Source organism: Malania oleifera, chromosome 9 (assembly GCF_029873635.1).
Source record: "Malania oleifera isolate guangnan ecotype guangnan chromosome 9, ASM2987363v1, whole genome shotgun sequence".
In the NCBI taxonomy this organism is placed as follows: domain Eukaryota; kingdom Viridiplantae; phylum Streptophyta; class Magnoliopsida; order Santalales; family Ximeniaceae; genus Malania; species Malania oleifera.
This window is the reverse complement of record NC_080425.1, coordinates 46,292,807-46,306,875: the sequence shown is the minus strand read 5'-3', so window position 1 is coordinate 46,306,875 and position 14,069 is coordinate 46,292,807. Positions and strand designations below refer to the sequence as shown.

The 14,069-nt window shown below is 37.2% G+C and overlaps 1 protein-coding gene across 5 annotated transcripts in view; it reads right to left on the bottom strand.

The window, feature by feature from the left end:
• Positions 1-13,724, bottom strand: part of LOC131164732 (DExH-box ATP-dependent RNA helicase DExH7, chloroplastic) — a 162,191-nt gene extending 148,467 nt beyond the window's left edge. For 3 of the 5 annotated variants that reach the window (XM_058122163.1, XM_058122162.1, XM_058122164.1), the window contains exons 1-4: positions 13,349-13,713; positions 12,494-12,599; positions 12,154-12,344; positions 2,852-2,905 (exon numbers count right to left, since the gene is read on the bottom strand). In XM_058122163.1, coding sequence (XP_057978146.1) covers positions 2,852-2,905; positions 12,154-12,344; positions 12,494-12,599; positions 13,349-13,645 — 648 coding nt within the window. In that variant the 5' untranslated portion in view covers positions 13,646-13,713. Of the gene's footprint in view, positions 1-2,635; positions 2,712-2,851; positions 2,906-12,153; positions 12,345-12,493; positions 12,600-13,348 lie in introns of those variants that run through there. The other 2 variants (XM_058122161.1, XM_058122165.1) reach the window with 2 other exon arrangements.
• Positions 13,725-14,069: the final 345 nt, after the last annotated feature.

The window sequence follows — 14,069 nt, the reverse complement described above, 5'->3', positions numbered from 1 at the left end:
GCATTAGTAAACCTCGTCAAATAAAAGAGACCATTGCTACGGTGCCCCAGATGTGATGTTTCAAGAGTCCAAACTAGAGGTGGTCAACGACTTTAAGTGTTTGCAAGTCTAGATTTAAAGATTGGGTTTGGTTAGCCTCCGCAGGATCCTTGGGGAATAAAGTTATTATTTGGATACCAGGTTTGCTGGTAAAAATAGTTGTTCGTATTGGTTCTCTTTCAGTCTGTTTTTTTGGATGTTAAAAGAAAGGGCCAATGGTGGTTACCTCGGTCTATGGGCCGAATAATCCCCGTTTGAGAGGTGTTTTGTGCGAGGAACTACTTGTGTTCTATGGGTTGTGCTCTCCCCATTGGATCTTGGGGGATGATTTTAACGTCATAAGATCCACTAAAAAAAAATTGGGAGGCTCTAGGATTACCTCTAGTATGATGGGTTTTGATAATTTTATTAGGGAGTGTGATTTGAGAGAGATCCCATTCCCAAGTGCCCAATTTATTTGGTTCGCTGAGGGTACTAGATCAGTGGCTACAAGAATTAATAGGTTTCAATTTACCACTAATTGGGAAGATACTTTTCCCACTATAATTCAAGAAGTTCTTCGATCTCTGACCATTTTCCTTTGATTCTTGAATCTAATCCTGTTAAATGAGGTCTTACTCTGTTTAAATTTGAAAGTATGTGGTTGACCCATCCTGATTTTCAAATCAGGTTAGGCATTGGTGGGAAGATTGCACGTGGAAGGTTGCGAAGGTTTCTGTTTTATGAAACGATTGAGTTGTTTGAAAGAAAAATTAAAAAGTTCGAATTTGGAGATTTTTGTGGCGCTTATTCTAAGAAGAAAGGTATTCTTACGGAAATGGGTGAGATTGACACATTGGCTAAGGATGAGCCCAGTTGTCTGATGAGTTTGAACATGAACAAGTAGTTTTTAGGGAAGAGATAGTTGGAGACAGAAATCTAGAATGAATTGGGTCAAATATGGGGATTGTAACACTACACTCTTTCATAGGGTGGCAATGAGTAGAGTGACTTATCTTTCATCATTGCTAATGTTAGCAAATGGTTTTTTTAACTGCATCTCTTCGGAAGACATGCAGCAGGACTGGTTGGCTCCCTTGCATTGATTTTTATTTTGGGCCTAGAATGGAAATTTGTAATTATTTACTTTCATTATAAAGGGAAGATTTTATTCTCCCTGTTTTCCTTTTTGTTATATTCTTCTTGTACATCTGCCTTCTCTGATAAATTTTCTTTGGTTATCAAAAAAAATTTCCTAACGTTTGATAGAGGTAGAAATATCTAGATTTGCAAAGATATTTTGGATTATTAAATCCCCACTCACCCTTATCAACACCCATGCCCTAGGTGTTTCTCCTACACTCACCTCCACAAACTCTCATGAATCCCTAACATTCTCATCATGCTTCTTAATCTCAACCTAAAGTTATTCTTACTCATAGAATCCCAAGACTCATTTCCTTATTGGATGAACAGCAAGCATCCTTTCCCCCCTTTTACTTAAAAGTACCGTACAGTGGGATCTACCACACAAAAGCCCATTTAACCAACAATGACACCAATGAATAGAGCATTAACCAAAGGATGATCCCTCAACCACAAACCCTAAAAATGCATCAAAATTCTGCGTCCTCGAGGAAATTCCCCTCCCCACCCCCCAAAAATCTCCCCAGGAAACATAAATACACCAAAACCACCACCTACAATCTAGCCATAAACAGCATATAACTCATCCCAGAAAAAAAACCAGCTCACTGGTTTCATCATAGATAAGACCGATCTTGGATGCGATTTTGGTGGCCAACAAGGTGGTAAAGGAAGCGAGGAGGAGGGGAAAGATACAGTTTATCCTTAAGCTGGACTTTGAGAAGGCTAATGATAGGGTGAACTGGGTTTTCTAGATAACGTGATGTGGCAAAGGTTTTGGGGCACATGGAGGAGGTGGAGGCTGCCTTTGCTGAACCCAACATTTCTGTTGTTGTCAATGGGCAGCCCAGGGAGTGGTTTAGAGCTTCTTGAGGGACACAAGTACACAACTATAACCTGCATGCATCCTTACACCTAAATCTACCAAAAAAAAAATCAATAAAGATGCATGCAGAAAGCTCAGTCCCCAACATTAACCACCTAACTTATTCCATAAGCTCCAAGCAATAGAGCTATGCAGTAATAAATGAGAATGTGATAAGTTTCTCCAGAAATTATAAGGAATTGGATTTTCGAAGTTTCCTAAAATATCTGTGATACTATTTTGTTTTTTGTAGAGCATTTTTCAGCGGCCGTACTTAATATGCTTTCCTCTGCTCTTGTAATGCATTTTTTTTATGTTATCAAAAAAATAAAAAAAGGAAGAATGGAATAGGGGTTAGAAGAAATATAGAATCTACAACTAACAAATCAAGAAAAGAAAAAAATAGAATCTTAAAAAATGATTATTAGTGGAGTATTATACTCGGTGGTTTATTTCTACTGAATTAAAATTAGGGGACTAAATCGCAAAAGAGAAAAGTTAGCAATCTTCTACAAGTTCAACCCTAATAAAAAAATAATAATAATTCTACCTCCTTGAAATAGCAGAAGGAAAATACAAATTTATTTAATCAAAAAGGCAATTCACCTCTCTATTGAGTAACTCAGACACCCCACCATTCTTTGTTCCCAAAGTTCTATGTACTTGCACTTCACTAGGTAGTCTAGGAAAGAGAAAAGGAGGAGCACGGGGGAATTATCAAATTATTGTGACTTGAAGGGACAGCACTCAACATTGATTAATATGAAGATTGCACAACATTATTAAATTTTGTCCTGACACAGACAAAATAATTAAAATCACCTGCTCATCAGAACCCACACTGGCTGCATTATCCTTCCACATTTCAGATTCATCCTGCAAAAGATAAAGAACTATAACTAATCACCGTACACCCTATGCTCCATGCAAAATTTTCTTGAAGTGCAAATAGAGAAATATCAGCAAGGAAAAAAAAAACATTTGAAAATGCATCCATGAAAATAAAAAATTTGCACAGTACAGTACTTCATAAACTACATGAAATTTTTTTTTATGAGGTGAAGATGAAATATTTTAAAGCAAAAAAAAAAAAAAAATACATATAGAAATCATGCATGCATACAGAGTTGCACAATATGGAACTCAAATTAGGAGTTTATCACGCTAATTCAGTGATAATGGTACACTGCAAATGAAAACGAGAGAACACCATTGTTAAAGGCTCAAAGCAATGGTCCTTTATGTCTAACATGTGATTGCGAAGCTTTTTTAACGAAAGAAAAGAAAATGATTTCATTAAGAGAAGAATTTAAAAAGAAGAGGATAAGATAAGCTTCTAGGAATAAAAACGAACAAAGAAATACAAAGATAATTGAAAAGAAAAAAAAAATCAAATCATTAAAGTCGTCGATCACAGAAATCCAAAAGCAAGTCCCCTTAAAGCAGCCAGCAAAAAGCCTCATGAGATGCCTAAACAATGATAAACTGTTAACGTCAGTGAAGAACCTCCAGCTCCATCCAAAGCTCTTCACGGAAAAGGTGATGCCGCTGACTGAACAAAGAAATTCGGGATTAACAAGGCTTTTATGGGCTTAAATTCATAAGAAAAGGTGTGCCTCACTGAAGAGAATCAGTTTTGGCAAGGACAAAATTTTGACCCAACAGGATTATGAGAAGCCCAATCCTGATCTTTGGCAAAAAAATTTGCGGGCTCAACATCAGCTGGAGAAAGGACGGTCCGCAGCTCTCTTCCACTCAGGGATCTCCTTCATAAAGCGTGATCAATCCAACAAATATACAGGGTAATCTTGATATCAATAGGATTGTTTAGGGAGATCAGTTCAATAAGAAGACTGTACAAAAAAAGAAGAAAGAAACAAGTTCCTTTTGGGACAAGGTTTGGAGGATGCATCTATTTTTAAGGAAGGGGATCAGGCTGTATTCTTGGCAGCAAGGAATCAGTGTAGAGACCCAATTTTACCTACCCTCATGGATGAGGTTAGTGAGCAGGATGTTGTGCTCAAAAACTACTAAATGAAATGGGATTATGGCTGGTTGATCCTGGAGGGAATGAAGTTCACTCGTTGTTTGTCCCATAGAAAGGTTCGAGTTTCCTTATTTAGGATTGATGGGTTTTTCGGTGATTTTATTTCCTTTTTTGTTTTTTCTTTTGTTCTTTAGATTCCTGATATGAGGGTCCTTGTCCTCTCCTAGGTTGTAATTCTCTCTCCCTTATTTCTTAATATGTTCATTTTGCTATCAAAAACACAAAAGAATGCAGAAGAAAAATGGCTGAAGAGGTTGGATAGTTTAAGTGCTCCATGAACTATGATTAGAAGGGTTTGAAGAACACTTGACTAAGTTGTCATTATTTTTGTTTATCAGCAAAGAGAAAATAATATTAGCAAGGCATCATGGGGATGCCATTTCATGGTACAAAACATCAACCACTCTGTTAGAGTGTTTCAAACATGAAGGGATTACATAATGATCATTAACAATTTTCCCACTAAGCGAGCTGGAGACAGCAGCAGTCCATTGATCTTTGCAAGTCTGAAGCGAAGTAGTTAAATCTTGGAAGGCTTTTTTATTTCTTTCTTTCCAAGCACACCAAAAGATGGCAGGAGAGATGAGGCTCAAAGCCTTTCACTTCTCCTTGATGGCTCTAATGCCTTTCCAAGCCCAAAACTCCCCTCCAACCGAATTTGCTGTAACCTACTGCTGCCCAGTCAAGGAAAGAACCAAATTCCACAAGTTCCTTGTCCAGGGGCAGTGGAGAAAAATGTGGTTGACTGATTCTGCATCAGCCATACAAAGAAAACACCTATTTGTGAGTGTAAGCCCTCTTTTCTGCATATTGTTGAGGGTTAAAATATTTCCATGTATGGACTCCCAAACAAAAAAGGGCAACCTTTTTTAAGGGGCTGCCATCCTCCAAATGTGAATCCAAGGGGAGGAGTTGCAATTTGTTCCCAACAATGAGAGCTTCTTGTAGAAAGATTTAACAGTGAAAACACCATTTTTGTCCAAAGCCCATTTTGGATTGTTGGGGATGTTTTTGTGACGAAATTTGTAGAAAAATCCATAAAAATAAGATAGTGCATGAAGTTCCCAATCTGCCATGTTCCTAGTAAAAGGAATGTATCAGAAAATTCCCTGATTGGTGATTTGGAGATGATGACTAATGAGGGCATTTTTGTCACAGGCCAAGATGTAGATGGAAGGAAAGGCAGCTCTAAGATTACTGATCTCACGCCACACATCATGCCAAAAGTAAACATTGGCCCCATTCCCCACTTGAAATTTCACAAATTGGAAAAAAAAAAAGGTTCCATTCTTTCCTGATGAATTTCCATACTCCCACTCCATATGGACCCCTTCTACTGTGAGTTGTCCAATCATTGTGCTCGAGCCCATATTTAGAGAAAATAATATCCCACCAAAACTGATCTTTCTCCTTCATGAACCTCCATAACCACTTCTCAAAGAGGGCTTTATTGAAAGTAAGGAGGGATTTCAACCACAAACCTCCTGAACCCCTAGTCCTCTTCTTTCTTTTTTCTTTTTTTTAATAGGAAAATAAATTTATTAAGTATGAAGAATGTACAATGAGGGCAAGAAAAATTCCTCAAAATAATAAAGGAAAGGTCATGTAAATTTATTTTCCTGTAAAATAGAAAAAATAAAGAAGAGGACTAGATGTTCTCAAAAATTTTAAAATGAATAAAAATAAATATAAAAACGTGATGAAAATTTAGTAATGTGCAATGAGGGCGAGAAAAATTCCTCAAAATAATAAGGGAAAGTCCATATCATTGGTTAATATCTGAAAAAGACGTACTCCTGAAACACCTAGTTGTGAAAAACCACATGGAAGGGAAAAAACAGTCGTCTCATATCAACGGTGCGAGCGTTACATTCAAAAGTCCAAAATAGAAAGTCGAAAGTTCAAATCACAAAAATAGTCTCTATGTGCATGGAGGTACAATTGTGTACAGATTGCCCTCCCCAAACCCTCAATGTGGATGCCTTGTGCACTGGGCATTACATTTCCTTTTTTCTGGTGATAGAACTAGGCGTTACATTAAATCACCTTTTTCGTCAATTGTTCACTCGCAAGAAATCCTAGGGCCTATATCCGTGTCTCGCCAATCACAGTCATCATCTTATCTCCTCAATTGCATTGGTGCCACTACTCCTAGATTACCTTCATGATGGAAGCCTTCTTTATTGCCATAACGCGCACACCTCCATCCATGTGTAGACGACTCCATAGGAGATTTTCACTCATTATTTTCACTCATTGGCCTCACTCCACAAAATCTTCCCCTTTTTTGCCTCTTCTATATCAACCCTCTCAAGATTAGATTCATTTGATACATTTCTCTCTACCAAGTCTTGCAGCCTTTCCACGAAACTATTCCGGCTACCTCCTTTCAACCCTTCCTTCAGGAACAAAAATCAACGACTACTAGACTCCTATTTCAAAAAATCTACGAAGCGAAGTTAGGTTGATTGCCACTGCACAACCGAAATGTCTGAATTTCTCTCTCCACACAAATATACTCAACCGAGACCACACCAAAGTTACATTCTGCAAAATCCATCGTACCTCCATCATGGAAGCCCTCACCCATCAATTTCTATCCCATTCTTCTCAATCAAAACCGCAAAATCTCCTACCCTCAACCACTCTAATCTCAAATCAAAGGATTTTCTTTCTATTTGCACTAATCATGGGAGATTCTTCTCCATCGTGGCTGTAGAACGATACTATAGTCAATGAAAAAAGAGGATATCATTGAGAGAGAGAGAGAGAGAGAGAGAGAGAGAGAGAGAGAGAGAGAGAGAGGGAGAGAGAGAGCTAGTCAAAATCACAATACGACCTTGCATGTCCCACATCTTCACACCAACCTCGACAATGCATCACAACAAATTACCAAGGCTCCAATTTGATACCTCAACTTGACCACGCTTGCTGATGGCAAGTACATAGTATAGTAATTTTTTAACTTCATCCACGAAGTCCTCCTAAAATGCCCCAAGAACTTCATGTCTCCACCAAAAACAATTGAAGTAGGAACTCCACGTGGTCTCACAACAACTCTAAAGAACAATCCCGCCACATGGATGCATCGATTGTGGGAGAATAAATAATGAAATGTGCCACATTGGAGGGCTTTCATTTTATTTGGAGAACTTCTTGTTCTCCCATTTTCTATATCCTTCTAGTTCTTTCTTTTGTAGCAAAAGAAATAGATTAAGAGACTAAAAGAGTAGAAAAAGGAATTACAAACTAAGAAAGGACAAGATGTCCTCAAAAGATGAAACAAACAAGTAGGAAACCTAACAAAACTTAAATTTGAAAACCCCTCCATACACCATTTCTGTTGCAATTAATTAAGCATTGAAAATAACCAGAGAACCCAAGGAGTATATGGCCAATATTCATGGGCACGATAGTGAAATGGCCTCTCACAAAACTCTCTTTTCTACCTTGCGAATTGAACTACGGCCTCGACAGAATAGATGATAAGAACTCGTTCAATTCAGATCAAAGGAAAGACCTTTAATCTTTAGATTGGACAAGGAGGGGGAGACCCCTTACCTATTATGTTGGAGAACAATTTTTCCCTTAACAGGTGGGTATGACTCTCCAAAGAGGCTATAATATGGTTTGCTGATGGTATATCAATCTTTAGTCAGATGGAAAGAGGATATCGAAGTGTTTGTCTGGGAACATGTAGTACTAGTTGTCAATTAGGTGGACAAAGGTGGGAAAATTTCTAAAGTTAGGATTAGGGTGGAAAGGTAAGAATTTATGAAGGTTCATCCCTGTGACGCTAAAAGTGGTGGATAATGAAGCTTTTGTAAATGATTTTAGCAAGATGGCTGAGGAATTTCATCCTACATCTAGAGGCAAAGGTGAAGCAAGTCTTTCGACTCCCAGATCGTGGAGTCAAGTGGTGACAAATGGGAAGATTCGCAAAGGTGAAGGTAATAAAAGTGGTGTCCAAGCATGGAATCAGGATGTGGAGTATGGGAAAGACAAAATTTGCTTTTGGTGTTGGGGTGAGTTGTAAATGAAGGAACCTAGGGCTTCATTGCCAAAAACCACAATTGTTCAATTGGAGATGAATGTCTATACAATCCAAGTATTAGGGTTTCAAGAAGAGCTTCAAAGCCAGCAAAGGTGGCCACGATTGTGCTTAGGAAAGATGAGGCAAAGAATTATCAGGACTTAAATCATCTTGACTTGGGCCTAGTAATTGAAAAAGGAGCAGCTTCTTTTTTAACTAAGTTGGCCAACTAATTGAACAGACCCATAGTTTGGGTTAAAATGAATTGGACCATTCTTTGGAAACAAAGAAGGCTTCTTTTGAGATGGTTCATTCTCATACAGACCATTCTATTCAATAGGCCCAATGTTTGAATAATGTTGACACATCCGAAGAGGCTAGTGTAAATGTTCAAGGATATGTTTAGGTATCAAATAAGGCCGAAAAGCATCCTTCCAATGGAGTTTCTAAAAACCAAGATGTTTGGCTATGAGTGATGGATCAAAAGATACCTGCATTTCAAACCCAGTATTTTCCATTAATTGGTGTACTCAGACAAAGGACTCAACAAGTATGTTGTCTCTCAAGCATATTCGAGGTGCAAACCCTACATTGCAATACTTTGTTTCTAACCGAATTTCCCATCTTCATTAGAAAGAAGCAACAATACTAAAAGGTTTAAAGGGACAAAGGCAATGAAGAAAAGTCTTATTTCAAACAATTCAGGAGTTTTAGTTGATGAGTATGTTTTGGGACAAGAGATTACGATGGTAAAGGGAATCTTTAGTGGGCCTTCTAAAGTAATTAAAAAAGGAAGAGGTTCAATAAAAAATCACAATTCTCGTGAAGCTAAGATTCAAGGGAATAATTTTTTTTAGGAGAGGGGGAGCAAATGGTAAGTGGAGGAAGAGCAAATGCTAAGGAAGAAAAGTGTATTAAGCTCAAGAGCCAAAAGGTTTCTCTTATCGAAATATAAGGCAAATGGGTGATGAAATGAGGAAAAAGGTCGAAGAAAAGCTAGTTATTTTTGCTAAGATGACAAGAAAAGTTACAAGGAGAGATGCAAGTGGTATTTTAAGTATACTCAAAAAACCACTTTTGCAAAGGGGTGGGAACAATGAGGAGGTGAGTAGTTGCAAGGAAAAAAAGAATTTGGGGGATTTTTTAAATAATAATAGTGTTGACATTAGTGATTTTGATTGTGATGGGGATGGGGTTTGCTCTTGGACAAGACTCAGAGACAAAATGGTTATGTTTCTTATTCATCTAATATGCTTGGGAATTTAAATATGTGCCGCCTCCTCCTATGGAAGGGTTGGAGGGAATCATTATTTTTGATAGTGATGATATGAATGAAAAGCAATAGGGTAAGGATTGAATTTTCCCTTCTCATTTACAAGAGTTTTCTAGGAAAAATCTTGAAACTCGACATTTGTTGGATGAATTGGGTTTGCACATGTCAAGCTATGGAGGAAATGATATTTGGATAGATGGTGGTAAATCTAAGTTTAAGAAGGGTCAAAGGGAACTAGAAAATTTGAAGTGTCTCGTGAAATATGATGGGAAGGGATTAAAAAGGGGTTTTCTTGGTTAGTTTTTGCGTAGTTTTATTTGTATTTTATTTTTATTTTTATTTATTTTTATTTTTAAATTTTTATTTATTTTGCTTTTCTTTTTTAGAATTTCTTCTCGCCTATGCTATAATTCCTCTCTCTCTCTCTCTCTCTCCTAATACAGCTTCTTCTTTTACCCAAAAAAATATTTTAGCACTGGAATTTTGCTAGCTTGCACTGACCTCTTTTCACCCCCTTGCCACCATCCAATCAAACTTCTTGTCCTCTAGAATCTGGTAACTACAAACCCATCTTATCCAGCTAAGCTTCTAAATGCTTCCAGTTAATATTCACCAAAGAAAGGCAGATGTGGGCAAAATACCATCCCTAATTTGATCACTCACCCATTGCTCTTTAACAGTCCATTATCCTCAAAATAGGAACACCCTCTAAGCCTGCAAGCAGAGCCACCAGCACATGAGAAATATTACCAACTTAGAAAAATCTAGAACATACCCATGTTGTTGCTCATGAACATCATCCAAGAGTAAACTGCCATTTGAAGTAACCTCACTATCGAAATCCTTCTCGTTATCAAACTCATCACCCATTTCTTTTAAATCTTAAGATGATCTCCCTCACTAGCCTTCTATTTTTCTTTTATAGCAAAAGAATAATATCATTAACAGATTAAAAATGTACAACCAGGAGAATAAGACATATCTGTAACAAAGTCCAGAAAAATCTACACAAAAACACAGAAAAAACCAAAAAACTAAAAAGACCAAAGCAACCAACGCAAACTAACAATCCAGCCTCCCTCCTAACCTCCTTAGCTGATACTACCTTTAAATCACTTGAAGTTTCCTCAATACAAAAACTACCATAATATTTCTTTATAAAGATTCACTCACCTGCACATCAAAATTAATTCAAGTACCAACAAGGGAATTCCTCCTTCCAAACCCTGCCTACATCACTACCCAATGAGAATAAATCTCAGGCTTCTAGTCTGACAACTTGCTCCAATGAGATATCTTCTTCATCTGAGAAATATCTTGTTGGAACCCTACCATGTGCTAGTTAAACAATCAGCATTGGTGCCACCAGAGTCTCTCCATAGGAAACCCTCCAAACCCTAAGAACAAAGATAGAATGGTCATCTAAATGCCAACAATTCCTAATCCATCATTTCCCACTCCAGTAAGAATACAAATTTGCAAGGACTAGAAGGAGATGCAAGAATGAAGGCTTTTGTGAACAAAAAGAAAAATCCCTAATTATTCTTGTTACATAATAATATCTCCTCATCATACCCAAATTGATCAGGAAGAAGTGAGTTAAAAAACTAACTAAAAAAGGAAAAATAAACACACATGTACAAACTCAAGAAGCTATATACCAGAAAATTAGGAAGGCACTACTTGAATTTAGATCGACAAATTTTCCAAGCATTCTTAGAGCATTCAAAGAATTAACAATAACAGTTATACTTCTAGTTCTTTCTTAATAAATTCCTTTCTCTATCAAAAGTATTCCACCTAATGACAGGACTTTCGTTACAAGTCTTCAACAAAGTTGACTTCACAAGGACTCATAATGCTTTCTCCCAAATGTCTGTGCACTGTTTTCTCATAATGGCAGTTTCATACCATGTTTTTGCACTGTGGTAAGCTAGTAATAGCACAAATAGCACATAAAGAATAAAATAACGGAAGGGTGATTAAGATGGTTCGGGCACTTGCAACATGATCAAATAGCATACTAGTGAGGAGTGAGTTGTCGTTAGTTATATACTTGTACAGGAGGGAAGAGTGAACCCACATAACAATTAAAGATTTGACAACACTACAACTTTCTGTGGATATTACACAGAAAGGCAGATGAGGATTCATGCAACCAACTCCATCTGTTAGGACTTAAGGCTTGGTTGTTGTTCAAATACAATAAATTATTTTTCACTTTGTTCAATGTTCAGTTCATTCATATATATTGGAGGGTTCTTTGCTTATTGCTTTAATGGTTCTTTGAGGAATAAGGAGGCCAAAGAAGAGATGCATTGATGAGCAGCTTATGTTCTGGCCTAGTGTTTTCTTTACAATAGATGAATGAATGCATATATCTTTAAGGCCATTTTCTGCATCTACAATTCCTACAGGAGAAAGCTGTCTGTCTTGGCTCTCCTAAGTCCTAAGCCTTATGCTTCTAGAACCTTAAACAAAATTTGCTCTATTGATTTTTTACTTGGCCAGAGAATCCTGCCAATTTCATTCTTTTTGTTTGTTTTTTCATTTCTAATGTTCATTACACTATATCCTTCAAAGTCTACTTTGTCCTCATTCTTGTCTTTTTTCTCATTAGCATAATTTTTATCAAAGAAAAACTGATAATCACTAAGGCCTATTCAACATCAATTAGAATCATTAGACTGAACGGGAGAAACCTTTTAGAGCTGTACAATTATTCTTCATAAAAAGACAATAAGCAAAAGGTATTAAGAATTTGCCAAAACCTCTTCCTGTTGCTCCACATAGTGACGAATCCAATCTGCTTGAGATGGATGGTGTAACTCTAGAGTATCATCATCTGACCGCCCCTTGATTTTAACAAAAATTTCAGGTGTTCCTTCATTAATCTTAGCAGATGGCTCTGATGAAGGACTCCAACCTTCACGAGCCTTTGATATGACACTGACAGAACCCCCTGACACATTCCAAAAGACCAGGATCTACATTAATGTCCAAAAACCCCTCCTTACTACACTTGGTGGCAATGGGCTACAGGAAAAACCCAGCAAGAAACACTAAAATATCAAATTGAGTATGAAATTATTTATTTAAAAAAATAAAAACCTTCATTAGTATGACGAGAAGTCCCACTAGAAAACTTCAATGGAAGCTCATTCCCTGGCAGGTTGAAGCATAACCAGTCAAGGGCAGCCTCAAATGTAGCACCATCCTATTCAAAAGAAACAAATCTATCATCTCAATTTAATAAATACTGATGCAAACAAAAGATTGCTAGAATTTAAACATCGTCCAACAATTCAAAACCCACCAAAAACTACTAGGAAAACTCACATGATATATCAAGCAAGCTGACAAGAATCAGACACGCGAAAAGAATTAATTAGCGAGTAAGCATCCACAATACATGCAAATGATTAACATAGTTCATCCCTCCACTTGGCCCACGTCCCCCAATGATGGAGAAAATTCACCAATATTGAAAGAAATAAAGATTACATAAAGCCATCACTCAAAAGTTATAACCCTTGGTTCGAGTCTACTTCACCAAAATTAATTAGCGAGTAAGCATCCACAATACATGCAAATGATTAACATAGTTCATCCCTCCACTTGGCCCACGTCCCCCAATGATGGAGAAAATTCACCAATATTGAAAAAAATAAAGATTACATAAAGCCATCACTCAAAAGTTATAACCCTTGGTTTGAGTCTACTTCTTCCATGCACAAGCTTCACATCAATTGGCCTCTCTCCTCATTAAACATACATGAGCTGTAAAGCCCTAAACCCACTTGGACTACAAAAACCTCCGTCTTTTTTAATCATAGGCAAACTCAAAATTAGAAGACTACTACCCACCGAAAATCTTTAAAATCGGAATCTTCAAAAATTAGCTTTTCAAAATTTTCATTTCTTTTGGCTCGTTTTTTCCTGAGAACCAAACAGGGAAAAGGTTACCTTCAGAGCGGAGAGAGCACGCTCGATTTGATCATCCAAGAAGCCTTCACAGGAGAGCTTTTCGTAAATGGAACGAAGTTTCTTGGCCTTCTGAGCCTTGGGGAGAGTGTCGTCGGCCGAAGCAGAAGGCGTGGGGCGGCCGGAGTTGAGCAACAACCGGCGAAGGCGGGTCTCGTTCTCGGCCGATATTTGGAGCTTAGGACCAGAGGAAGAAGACTGCGACTTGCTTTTTGATGAAGAAGAAGAAGAAGAAGAAGAAGAAGATCTCTGCTTCTGCTGTTTCTTCTTCGGAGCCATTCCTGTCCAGAAAGAGGCGTATGTAAGTACAGGACTTTCAGTGCGACCGTTTCCGCCGTCGTTTAAAAACTCTCCGCCGTTCTTCAGAATCTTAACCAACATCTTATGTTAAATAAATTACATATATTAAAGTTACATTTTGATTTTGGAATGTACGCTTTTTCAAAAAAAAAATTATAAATTTATAGTTTAAATAAATTTCAAAGTAATAAATAAATTAGTAAATTTATGTTTTTATTAACATCTACAATTTAAAAAAAAAAATTGTCCATCAATAACAAAGTTTATTGAGGATGTGCATCATGCAATTAGACAGTATATATAAAAGTAAATACTATTATGAAAAATATGAATGTCACCTTATCTTCCACCCCTTCATTTTTCATCCCGATAAATACTTAGTTATCCTTATTGTCCTATATAA